Below are 14,091 nucleotides of genomic sequence, written 5' to 3'. Positions count from 1 at the left end.
GCCTAACTTACCATAGCAAGTTTGGTCCAGGAACGCTATAACGCCTTCTCACGATGCTTACTGTTCTTTTTAACGCTCTACTTACAGGGTCTACTATGTTAATTGCATCTCTCATATGCTTGCGTTGCATGTGTATACCACGAGCTCGGCAGGCGCTTAAAACGTAACTCTCTCCAGCATTGGGAAGAATCCCTAAAATTTATCTGATTGCCGCACACAAATCGTCATCCGATATATCTGAATAAGTACAACCAGGACCATATCTAGAAGACGTCAACATTCCTAATTCTATCCTCCTTCGGTTAATGGTTCTTTCACTGACTCCCAAAGACAAGGCTACATCTTTCCACAACTTGTAAATGTCAAAGAAACGTTCAAGTTCTTTTCTCGTAATTTGTAACCTAAGTCTACCCCAGGTTCCTTCCGTAGGAAGATCAACAGGAAACCGAAGTACAACTTCTTCGTTACAGAATCAATTACTATGTGTTGAAATGACAGTCTCGAACCTACTGTAAATAGCATATACTTCAACAAAAAGATTGTTGAAATTAGTGATTAATTCACCATCGCTTTGAATCTCTTCAAAACGATGGCACAAGACGTATAGTACATTTAAAAAATCGTCAATCCGCCTATGCCAAAACTCTATGGCATTTAAATTTCCACTAAACAGTTGTCGCTTGGCTTGTTCTATTTTGTTTGGTAGATGATAAATAAACTGCTCAACATCAACTTCGGAATTCATGTCTTCTTTGTGTCGTTTGACTCGTCCGGGGACTCCGGTCGTCCCTGTAAGCGAAGTACTTCATGTAGGAAATGCTAATGTTTGTCATCGTGACGCGCGGTGATTTACTCGTTCCCAGGGTAGACCTTATAAACGTGAAACAAATCAGACCATAAAAATGTAAAACAATTTAAACTGTTATGAAGTAAAACAGACCCTATTCGTGAAGAAAATGCCATGGCATATAAATGAGACAATATTTCTAAATAAACATGAATTATTGAAAAGAGTGACACCATATATTATAAAATGACATCATATAGAATGTTTTAGACTTTTGTCCACCATGGAGCCTCATATAATTTTGTAGACAATGTCTCAAATACTGTCAGTATGTAATTTATCTTTCGGCTTTGGAAATTCTTGTTGTAATGTGCGAGTCGGTTGGAATGAAACACAAACTTTTTCCCAGTGTAATGTTCTTGTAATTTTCTCGGTAACACCCTTAATATATGGTAACATAACATAACTAGATGACTCTGTCGAGTTTCGTGCTGCATTCTCACGCACCACATTCTCATGTCGATATTGCCTATTGTCACAGCTTTTAATGAATTCTAAAGGATAACCGTTGTCTTTTAGGACCTTTATAACATGTTTCCTCTCTTTAAGTTTTCCCTGGTTGGATTAGGAGACTTTTTCCACCCTATTGAGTAAGGTATTTACTAAAGATTGTTTATGTTGTGAAGGGTGATTGGATGTGTAATCCAGGTATTTGTCTTTATGCATCTTTTTTTGGTAAACATCTACTCTAATTTGACCATTTTGTCTAATTGTCACAGTGTCCAAAAATGGCAGTCTATTATTCTCTTCCACTTCAAGCGTGAACTGGATTTCATTATCTATTGAATTTAAATGCTCATAGAACTCTTCTATATGCTTGTGTTTTAGTCAGGCATGACTATCATCAACATACCTGAACCACCAAGGGGGTGGGTGGGTGTCAGTTGTTGAAGCAGTTTCTTCTATATCTTCCATAACGAGATTAGCTGTAGTAGCACTAATTGGCGATCCCATTGCACATCCAGATGTTTGCTGATAATATTCATTCTTGTACGTAAAATAGCTATTCTTCAATACAAACTCTAAACGTTTTAGAATATTAGAGACTGATATTTGAGTTCTAGTTGATAATTCTCGATCAGTTTCAAGTTTGTCCTTAGTTATCTTTAGAGTTGAATTAACAGGGATTGATGTAAACAACGATATGACATCAAATGAGACCATGATTTTGTCAGTTGAGATAAACTTGTCTTTCACACGTTCACTAAAGTCAGTGCTATTATGCACACTATATCTCCCTTTAATCAGAGGTGATAAAATAATTACTAAGTGTTTTGAAAGATTGTATGTTGGAAACGAAATCGAGCTGGTGATGGGACAAAGCGGTATATCCAGCTTATGGATCTTGGGTAGACTATAAAACATTGCCAGTGACACGCCTGAACTATGTAAATAGGCGTAAAGTTCCTGGTTAATCTGTGATAAACTGTTGTCATTAAACCATCTTTCGGATTTAATACCTTGTAGGAGTTTTAGATCTTGTTCTACCTTACTAGTAGGGTTTCTACGCTTGTCTGTAATTCTTAAGTAGGTCTTTTTATCAAGTAATAAATCAGAATTTTTTTATCATAATCCTTAGTATTCATAACAACAATTGCTTTCCCTTTGTCAGCTGGAACAATAGTAATTTCTTTATCTTTCTTCAAATTTCGTAAAGGCATAGTTCCGACCGTTTTTAAGTATCTGCATTTCCTGTGTATTGAGTTGTCTTGTAGATATATCAATTACCCACCTCGATTTGTATATGTTGATATGCTTTGGTATTTGTGGTTACACTTAACAAATTAAGTTTTTGTTCATGCCTAGACTTAATAGTAGCTTTCTTTTTCTCTGAGTTATGTTTAATGACATTGGTCTTCCAAATGTTCTGGCGACAAAATATTTGATTAAATGTTTAAATTGTTTTGATACTCATCCTGTTTTTGCTTGATTTTGTAATGACCATGATGAATGCAAAGTCTTAGGAAACTCCAACCTGCTTTTGACATTATATGGAATTGGTGGCATAAATCGAAGACTTTTCAATAATATCTTGGCGTTCTTTAACTCGTGATTGAATGACAAATGCTCTTTCTGTTTGACAATGCTATAGGATTTCCTCTCAAGGTCTCTTGCGATCGTCTTAGCACCCGAACCATATTGTAAATTTATAAGACGAAAAATGCTGACATTGCAGCTAGGATTCATATTTATATAAAAGATTAAAAATTCTTGTCACTAGCTATATAAAAACGTAATCACGTTTATAAAAGTTCTGTAAGACGTTTTGATCAGAAACCTCCAATCTTCGTCAGTTGATAATTAAAAACTGACAGGCTAATAACAGTCCTCTATGTAATTCGTTAGCTGATTAAGATGCATTAGAGAGTTATAAATATCCGGAATTTCTACATGGTCATTGCCAGAATGTTTGTCAACTTTGGAATACCATGCCTCAAGGAACAATCATTGATGATAATTTTTTTCCGTACTATTTTGGCATTCATAAAATCCATACTATGGTCATACTTCTCTACGTGTTGAGCTATCTTAGAATTCTTGTCATTATGTTCAACAGCTCTTTTATGTTCCTTTATTCTTGTTTTTAACGCTTGGTTGGTTTGACCATAATAAAAAAAAAAATGAATAGAACACCTAATTTTGTAGACAATGTCTCTTGTACTGTCAGTATTTAATTTATCTTTCGGCTTTGGAAATTCTTGTTGTAACATGCGAGAGAAAGTTAGTGTTTCATTCCAACAGACTCAGCGTGAAACTCGAGAAACCAAGCGAACGGTTTTTAAATACATCTTTAAATACATCTACATTTACATCTTAAATCCATCAGAGTCTAATTTACATGATGGATAGAATCTATAAATTCTTTAGGAGATATTTGCTAGCGTGACCGCATGTGCTAGTAAGTTCGTTCCTTTTGTTAAGTGAGCATAAGTTTGTTTTGCAAAAAATGTGATATTTCTCTAAGAGGCATAAGTTGCAACGCTTTATAGCGCTTGAATAAGGAGCGGCTTGTGCGATGATCTTCTGTGTTACTTTGATTCTCTGTCATCCTTCAGGGACCAGATAAACTTGCTAAGCTCGGTTGCATTCTGTTTCTCCTTGTGCCTAAATGACGCTGTCTTGACGGTTGCTTGATAGATTATGTTCCTTGTTAGGCATTCCCGTTTAAAGGGCAGTTAGCTCTGGATCTGCAGTTACAGGTTTTTTGCTCTTCTGGTGTAGGGTTGTTTTTTCGCAACACTAAGTTGTTATGGGCGCTGATCTTTTTCTCCAGGCTTGGCATACAAGAGTAACTGATTTTAAGTGTTGCGGTTGAAGATTTTTCTTAGTGGATGTTTCTTTCCAAAGGCTGAGTTCATGATGTTTATGAACTTTTTTCCTATATCTGTGGCTACATACTTGCTGTAAGGTGGGTTGAACCATGTAATGTTTCTGCATCGCTCTCCTTTTTTCTTGTTTTGTCTGTGTCTATCTGTGCAGAAGTGTAGTTGGTAATTGTGCCCGTTATCATTGAGTGCGTTTTGATAAGTTGGCACTGCTTGGTCGAACGACGCTTTTTCTGACGATATTTCATTCAGCCGTCTGTTAATGCTAAGGGGTATGTTTTTAATGATTATCAGCGGGTGGTTACTCTCGCTGTGGACGTACAGAGGCATTTTGTTAGGCTTTGTGTAGGGGCTGTAGGAGCTGTTGCGCAGATCTAGCGTCACATCAAGGAAGTTAACAGAAAACACTGCTTCTTAATGGTTTCTATTTTCCGGGAGGTCTTGCAGAATGCACCCAGCCCATTGTCTCTGTATAGACCTATGTTCCGTCTGATTTTGTCAGGGAGCTGGCATAACAGGTATGTCCCATCGAACAGATTTGATGATTCCTTTTTTGCCCATGCAGACTTGTCCTCGAAGAGCAGTGATTGTTTGGCCTCCATGATGATGTTTCTATCCCTTAGATCTATATGGGTGTGGGTGGCAGCAAAATCCAAAGCTTTATTAAGTAATTCTGTTGAAATTGATGGATAGAGGTTAACAATGTGAAACGATATAAATGAATGCTTCTCTTTCTTCTGAATGTTGTTGAACCAGTCAAGCGTTGCTTTTGTGTTCTTCCATTAGTTGACACCAGTGGCACTGATTATGGCTTTCTTTATGTTGTCAAGGATTCGCTTACTGATTTTGCCGATTTTGTTGGGTTTATTAATCGACATGTAGGGCTGTTTGTGAAGTTCTCTTTATGCATGCTAGTGATTCAATTCTATCTTCTAGGTCGAACTAGTGTGCGATCGGGCTGGCTTTTTTGTTGATCTGGCTTAGGACGTCCATGGGGGCTTTCTTGTACTCTTTTTCGATGTTCTTCTTGAGAAGAGCTCTGTATTCCGTGGGCGGTAGCTTGTCAGCCAGCACAAGGGTATCGTTAGTTGCTTTTATAGACTCTTCGTGTTTGCACAATGTAGAAAGGAATTTACTTGGGGAGGGTTTTCTGAACTCAATGTTTTGCACCATGTCGGTCATCATATTGGTCATCATTGTCGGTCATTGCACCATGTCGGTCATTATTGCTCCTCGCCTACCCGCAAGTTGAGCACTCTTGCTTTTGTATATCAACATGGAGAAGATAAACTTTGGATGCTCCACAAAGAATATTTTACTACTAAGAAACAAAAAAACATGAAGAGACTGATTGAAATGACCTATAAGCTTCTTAAGAGAATGCCCTGGCGAGCTTTTCATTTCCTCAATCCACCAGATTCAAGCAGCAATGAGCAACATAGAGAGACCTTTGGCTTCCATTCAACAAAGTCTTTACCACAGATACCCGAACTTCAACAATTCGAGCTTATGATGACCGACATGGTGCAAAACATTGAGTTCAGAAAGCCCTCCCCAAGTAAATTCCTTTCTACATTGTGCAAACACGAAGAGTCTATAAAAACAACTAACGATACCCTTGTGCCGGCTGACAAGCTACCGCCCACGGAATACAGAGCTCTTCTCAAAAAGAACATTGAAAAAGAGTACAAGAAAGCCCCCATGGACGCCCTAAGCCAGATCAACAAAAAAGCCAGCTCGATTGCACACCAGCTCGACCTAGAAGATAGAATTGAATCACTAGCATGCATAAAGAGAACTTCACAAAGAGCCCTACATGTCGATTAATAAACCCAACGAAATCGGCAAAATCAGTAAACGAATCCTTGACGACATAAACAAAGCCATAATCAGTGCCACTGGTGTCAACCAATGGAAGAACACAAAAGCAACGCTTGACTGGTTCAACAACATTCAGAAGAAAGACAAGCATTCATTTATATCGTCTGACATTGTTAACTTCTATCCATCAATTTCAACAGAATTACTCAATAAAGTTTTGGATTTTGCTGCCACCCAAACCCATATAGATCTAAGGGACAGAAACATCATCATGGAGGCCAAACAATCACTGCTCTTCGAGGACAAGTCTGCATGGGCAAAAAAGGAATCATCAAATCTGTTCGATGGGACATACCTGTTATGCCAGCTCCCTGACAAAATCAGAAGGAACATAGGTCTATACAGAGACAATGGGCTGGGTGCATTCTGCAAGACCTCCCGGAAAATAGAAACCATTAAGAAGCAGTGTTTTTCGTTAACTTCCTTGATGTGACGCTAGATCTGCGCTACAGCTCCTACAGCCCCTACACAAAGCCTAACAAAATGCCTCTGTACGTCCACAGCGAGAGTAACCACCCGCCGATAATCATTAAAAACATACCCCTTAGCATTAACAGACGGCTGAATGAAATATCGTCAGACAAAGCGTCGTTCGACCAAGCAGTGCCAACTTATCAAAACGCACTCAATGATAACGGGCACAATTACCAACTACACTTCTACACAGATAGACACAGACACAACAAGAAAAAAAGAGAGCGATGCAGAAACATTACATGGGTCAACCCACCTTATAGCAAGTATGTAGCCACAGATATAGGAAAAAAGTTCATAAACATCGTGAACACAGCCTTTGGAAAGAAACATCCCCTAAGAAAAATCTTCAACCGCAACACTTAAAATCAGTTACTCTTGTATGCCAAGCCTGGAGAAAAAGATCAGCGCCCGTAACAACTTAGTGTTGCAGAAACAACCTTACACCAGAGAGCAAAACCCTGCTAGCAAATATCTTTTAAGGAACTTATAGATTCTATCTATCATGTAAATTAGACTCTGATGGATTTAAGACGTGCTTTTTAATTAATAATAAATTCTTATATACAGCTGATGAGACGGAGCTTGTTCCTTCCAAACAGCGCTGTAGTAATTATGCAACCTTAGTTTTCTGTCTTTATCGCAATTATATTATAGCTCTATATACATATATACTATATATATATATATATATATATATATATATATTATAAAATTTGAAATGAATTGGAGATTAGAACCTAAAAATTGTTCATTAAAAATTTAAAGCACTACAGTTCTGTTTCGAGAGGTGCTTAGTGCTTTAAATTTTTAATGAACAATTTTTAGGTTTTAATCTCCAATTCATTTCAAATTTTAACCCAGCTCCACTTTAGTGTAGAGCACTATACGGCTGAAGGAGAAAACCAAATTATATATATATATATATATATATATATATATATATATATATAAATATATATATTCAGCTCCTCCTCTGCAGCCTTGATTGCCTGTTTTTTTTAAGCAATGCTTTCAATGAAAAGGATAAACTTCGTTGTGAGGAACTATGTCTGGATTGTATACTTCGATGTGAAGTCTCTCCTTCACCAAATTCAGAACTAAAGGCATTATTCAGTTGCTCCGACAGTTCTGAGTCTGGCGAAGGAAAGACTTCACGTCAAAGTATACAATCCGACGTAGTTCCTTACAACGAAGTTCAAGATTGTACGACCTCACCTTGGTTATGCCACACACACTTGGGCTCCCCAAACAATCAAACTTATTAAACGAGTAGAACAAGTCCAATGTTTGCGTCCAAATATATATTAAACCTTCCACACAATTATCAGATGAACTAGAAGTACCGGCTTAGGTTAGGTGCAGGTTAGCGATAGTAGTAGATGTGATTTTTTTGGGGGGGGAGAAATTATTATATTTTGGTATTACAAAAAATGACATCACATCCTGTTTACGCAAGAAATCAGGCTCTACGGACGTGGTACCGTAACATTGACTGTCCAGATTGTTCAAAAAATGAGATTGGTGTGAGAAAGGGAAGTGTGCTGGTTCACGTTTGCATGTCATGTGACCTGTTTTAAAGATATTAATTTATTTGAATCATATGGTGGCCCATAGGGGACATGCAATATCAAATATTCATTGCTGCAATGTTTTGTTTAAGACTGATTTTATATATTGTTCTTCAATTTACCTTTATACATCCTTTTTGTAATTTGATATGTCGCCTCATAACCTCGTTGCTGCAATTTTATATATATTGTTGCTGCAATTTTATATATCGTTGCTGCAATTTTATATATATATTGTTGCTGCAATTTTATATATATCGTTGCTGCAATTTTATATATTGTTGCTGCAATTTTATATTTTGTTGCTGCAATTTTATATATATCATTGCTGCAATTTTATATACCGCTGCTGCAATTTTATATTTCGCTGCTGCAATTTTATATACCGACCGCTGCTGCAATTTTATTATTTAACTATAATGTGCTTAAATGAAGTATACACATGCAATGAATTATTTATAATTCGAGTTGAAAGGAGTATTCAAATTTCAGAATAGTTTTAAGCATTGGGAATTTTGGAATTTCTCACTTCCCACCCCTCTCCTGGTTCCTTTTATCATCAGCAAAAAGAATATATCAGTAAATCTGCTTTATGAATCCAATGATTGAATAAAGCGATCCTACTTTTTCGTGGGGATTTTTATGTGTATTTAATTATTCGGTTACTGATTCGCTTACTAGTACTTTATATTTATATTGAATTTTATTCATGTTCTGTTCCACCTGTGGTACTGAGTGTTTAGAAGGTTCGTATTACTGCCATTTGTGTGGTAAAAGCCTTGAAAACGAACGTCATTCCCTTTTGATTGCTGAAGAAGTCTATCAACGAAATGAAGACGCCTTCATAATTCACTATGTCAACTGTGGTTATCCATACGCTACTATAGTTCAGTTGCTAAAGAAGGGGGGTATGCATGCACATTCAAACTCTAAAACAAAGGTTGAAAGACCTAGGCTTGTCAAGAAGAGGAAATGATATTGATATAAATCTGTTAAGAACAGTTATAACTGAAGAAATGAACGGTGCAGGAAGACTTTCTGGTTACCGAAGTATCTGGCACGCCCTGAGACTAAGACATGAAATACATGTACCACGCCAGCTGGTGGCACGCCTTATGAAGGAGATCGACCCAGAAGCGGTTGAAGAGAGACGGTCACCAAGATTAACTCGACGGCAGTATACTTCTCTTGGATCAAATTTCTGCTGGCATATTCATGGTTTGTTCACACACTCCTCCCTCTTTACAATCATTTAGACCCCTAAGAAAGGACTTCAGTTACACACCTTAGAAATACTGTCAACAGAATAGATGGTATTAAAATTTCTCTTTGTAATGACTCATTTTGCACAGAAGGGTAAATTAAAAATATTTCTATCATTATGTTATAAAATAAACTATGTGCTTTTCATTAACAGTAGTTTAAATTTCGACTTAATTATTTCCACTAGGGTATGATAAATTGAAACCATATGGTTCCCCATACATGGATTCATTTGCGGAAATAGTAAGAAAATACTATGGCTTGAGGTTGTTAAAAGCAATAATGACCCTAGAATTCCAGCACAACTGTTTTTGGACACAGTTACCGAAATAAAAGGTTGTCCAATGGTTGTGAGGTCAGACTGTGGCATCGAGAATGGTATTGTAGCAGCTATGCAATGCCATTTCCGTTCAACTGGAACAGATCAATTTTCTGGTGAGAAATCACATATTTATGGTTCCTCTCATTCCAACCAAAGGATTGAAGGTTGGTGGTCTTTCCTGAGACATCATCGAACAAGTTGGTGGATGGACTTTTTTAAAGTCATGGTTGAGTCAAATATCCTCAATCTTCAGAATGATCTACACATGAAATGTTTATGGTTTTGCTTCGCACATCTTATTCAAAGTGATTTAAATAAAGTGAAAAACCATTGGAATAGCCATTATATTCGTAGATCTACACATGTCACTTCTGCAGGAGTGCCAGACATTTTGTATTATTTGCCAGATAATTTTGGAAAAATTGATTGTTGGAACTAAATAGCAGGCAAGTTGATGAAATGAAAGTTCATTGTGAGGTAGAGGAACCAGCTGAGGATGTTTATTTGGAGTATTTCGAGACAATGACCGATGATCTAGGACTCACTTTTCCAAGAAAAGAGGAAGAAGCGTTTCTATTGTTCCAACAATTAACGAGTCTTCAGGATTAAAAATCAGTGGTTGGTGTCCGTTGTTCAGTATAACCTGGATTAAATCTTATATTAGTTATTAACTGCTGTTTCTTTTATTAAGTGTATGGTTTATATTCGTAGAGGGCAGATAGCATTATTCGGCCTTGACACAACCGGGCCCAAATGTGTCAGCAGTTTTATAATATGAGGTTAGCAATACTTAAAAAATGTCACAAAGTAATTGTTTTTACATAAGGACTTGGTAACCAAGTTAACTTTTAGTAATACACTAACAAGACCATGGAATCAATAAAACTTTACATAGTTTATGTTAATTATTATATGGCAAGCGTCACTTCTGCAGGGGTGCCAGAAATCGATAATAACAAGGGCAGATATTTATATATTTGTGTCTGCAGATCGTAAAAACAATCAATTTCAAAAGAAGTTAATAATGCAGAATATGAATATATAAATATCTGCCCTCTTCCTGTAATGAAGCAGTACCAAACCGTAATGGACCAGAACTTCCTCTCATGGACCGTTGTTACAGATGAAAAACAGAGAAATTCTGAAAGAAAATGGCACAATACTGAGAGGCAAATTTAATTGATATTATTTGAAATTGATAGGATGGCTCCAGACTTTTTTAGGTAAATTAAATAGTGCCAAGTATGCAATATAATAAACGTTTAACCTCGCTTGCTTGGACTCTACCAAGAAATATCAGACGTCGGTCTTTTTGTACCTTTAGGGCATATTTCACACAAAAAGACGGAGGTCTGATATTTCTTTGTGAAATCTTGCGCTCGGTTAATAAGAAGTATTTTAGATTCCGCTATAACCTCAGGTAAACCAGTTTAAGGACATAAAGTTCCGGTAAACCATTCTGATGCGTTTCAAAGTACGTATAATCTTCTTTGATATGCTGAAAACAAAAGTTACAGATGCTTTTCGCAAAACTAGAATATTTAGGATGATACAACACCATAAATGAAATGGGACAGGGAACAATGAAACAATATTGCCATGAAAAAATGGAGTTTGCATCCAAATTTTTTTTGTCCCCTATCAAAGAGATACGATCATATTTTTTTTCATTTGAAAATGCCTTGTGTCAGTTATGCTCTAAAAAAAAATTGCGCTTGAAAGGCCCGATCTGGATAAAGCAGCCAATAATTTGCCTGAGTATTGACAATGTTTTGATTGAATCTAGAATGCTTTTCAACGGCTTTTTCGAACAGGTCACAAGATGTTATAGAATTCAATACTGTCAATGGAAGACTAGCTCCTCTTTTAATAGATAGTTTCCCATCGTCTAAAACCAATACACAAATATTAATTTTTACTTGTTCCGGTTTCTTTTCTTCGAGTTTGACCTTTTTCACTTTTGATCCTTTAAAAAAGTGGATTGTTCTGACTCTTTGCGGGCACGAAATGACTGGAAGGATAGCCCGCTGCGACTAGAAATAGAACTGGTTCCTTGACTAGTACATGGCATCGAACTCGAACATGGCAATGGTGTTAAAAATGATGTTATTCCATCTGCGTTTTTTGTGGTACTAGGTGATGATGCATCGGTGCCATTGGGTGAAGATACAATGCTCTTTCCACACTGATGACAATACTTAGCATTTGTTATACATAAGATTCCACAACGAGAACAAAACATGATTGAGTGACAGCAAAATTTTTTGTGCGTTGCTAAGTAAAAAATAAAAACTGAAACCAGAATTGTGATTGGTCCACGATAAAAATCCCTGCAAAAAAGTAGGATTGCTTCCAGAGAAATTTTTGTGCCCCTGGAAAAATGCGGCTTGGGCCCCTTCACTATATAAATGCAATTTACTCCAATTTATCCCATTGTATCGTATCTAACAATTTTTTTATTTTCTTCTTCATTCTGGGGCCCTCTTTAAAAAAGGGTCCTGGGGCAAATTGCCCCTTCAGCCCCACCACCCTCTGAGAGGCCCTGATCATTAGATTCATAATGCAGATTTACTGATATACTCTTTTCACTGATGATGAAAAGAACAGGGAGTGGGAAATTCCCAAATGTTGAATACTTGAAACTATTTTGAAATTTGAATACTGATATACTTCATTTAAGCACATTATAGTTAAACAATAAAATTGCAGCAGCAGTATATAAAATTGCAGCAGCGAAATATAAAATTGCAGCAACAAAATATGAAATTGCAGCAGCGGTATAGAAAATTGCAATAATGATATATATAAAATTGCAGCAACAAAACATAAGGGACCTATAGCATGGCGATAAATGACAACGGCAATGTGACCCGGAAGTGAAGCAAAGCTTCCGGTAACGGCATGCGCATGCGTAGAATTTGGAATCTCTTCGTCGCCTTTCTCGCGCAGACGCTTGATTGCTTGTTTTGACGTTGTTGGAAAACGTGAGTATAAATTTTCTTTTTCCTCGTCAAATTTTATGTATGAATAGAGTGTAGCCATCAGTATATCACCCAATGCCTTTCATGAAGTTTGTGCTAGTGTTATTTTCGCCAAAATATTTGTTTTTGTGTTGTATTTTTTAGTTTGATAATGGCTGTCGAGACTCTGTTGAAGAAGAAAAGCATGTGAGTACAACAATTCATTATTTTAATACGAATAAATCATACATACACCACGAAAAATGAAAACCGTCTCAAAAAAGTGAATGTATCTTTCACCATAGAAAAGGAAGCCCTGACAGGGGGAGAATTTGGGATGAAATTACAGACAGACTTAATGCATCAAAAGACATTGTCTTTTGAGTAAAGGAAAAGAGAGGGGTTCGAGATAGATGGAATTTACTAAAGAACAAGTTAAAAAAGAACAGACGTGAGGAAGAAGCTGCAAGCGGTATTGAGGTGGATGAGCAGGATGAAAAAGATATACTGATAGAGGAGCTCATTGATCAAGAAGAGACAACGCAAAAAAGCGTAGGAAGCAAGGACAAGATTGATAAAGCTGCAGCAGAAGATATAAGAAACAAAGCCCTAGAAAGATTGGGAGAAACCATGAAGAGAAAACAAGAGGTTGATGGTAATGAGGCAACCAAGAAAACCAGAACAAGAAGTACAGAAGGTGTTTTATCCTTTTTAAAAGTGAAAGCTGAACAAGAGCTGGAGATAAGAAAACAAGACCAAAAGATACAACAGCAAGCTCAACAACAACAACTGCAACAGCAGCAAGAGATTCTGCAGATAGTCCAAGCCCAGAATGAGCAAATGCACACACTCCAACAACAGCAGCTGCAACAAAATCAAGCTTTAATGATAATGCTACAAAAGGTTATTACTAACCAACCATAACTCCAAGCAAACACTTGCACCATTTTCCATGTTTTTTTTTCCTAATCACTTTATTGCAGAAATAAAATATTTACAATTTGGCAAAAGGTGGCCACACAGGACATAGTCCCAATTGACTACAGCTACCATTGACTATATGTACGTATATAAATGACATGCCATTAGTTTATACATAGAATACTACATTATCAATGTCATTACTACATAAAATACTACATTATCAATACTATAAAGTTCAGCTAAGCTAGTAGACACTACTATTTACCAGTCTCAAAGAATAAAGTTCCTTTAGCGCAGTTTTGAAAGTGCTTATTCTGGGTAAGGCGATGGACTGGAATTTCAGGGCATGGACTCTCTTGTGCCCATTATATGCGGATCTTTGGTTTTCTTCGGGGTGGCAAATTGGCCGTACTGTCCCATCCACAAAACCGAAACAATTAGTGAGTGGTGCACCTTGTCTTGCTATGGCGTCTGCATAACTTTGCAAAGCGACAGGATTTAAGACGTTTTCATTCCACTCAGA

The 14,091-nt window shown here is 36.9% G+C and overlaps 1 protein-coding gene across 1 annotated transcript; it reads left to right on the top strand.

The window, feature by feature from the left end:
• Positions 1–12,525: 12,525 nt before the first annotated feature.
• LOC114526572 (zinc finger protein 853-like) lies at positions 12,526–13,592 on the top strand. The gene is made up of 3 exons (XM_028548171.1): positions 12,526–12,549; positions 12,810–12,851; positions 13,035–13,592. Exons 1-3 carry the CDS (start codon positions 12,526–12,528, stop codon positions 13,566–13,568), a joined length of 600 nt encoding a protein of 199 aa, XP_028403972.1. The 3' UTR covers positions 13,569–13,592.
• Positions 13,593–14,091: the final 499 nt, after the last annotated feature.

This window comes from Dendronephthya gigantea, unplaced genomic scaffold (assembly GCF_004324835.1).
Source record: "Dendronephthya gigantea isolate DGI-Jeju-01 unplaced genomic scaffold, DenGig_1.0 000039F, whole genome shotgun sequence".
Classification (NCBI taxonomy): Eukaryota; Metazoa; Cnidaria; class Anthozoa; order Malacalcyonacea; family Nephtheidae; genus Dendronephthya; species Dendronephthya gigantea.
This window is presented reverse-complemented; position numbering and strand designations above follow the sequence as displayed.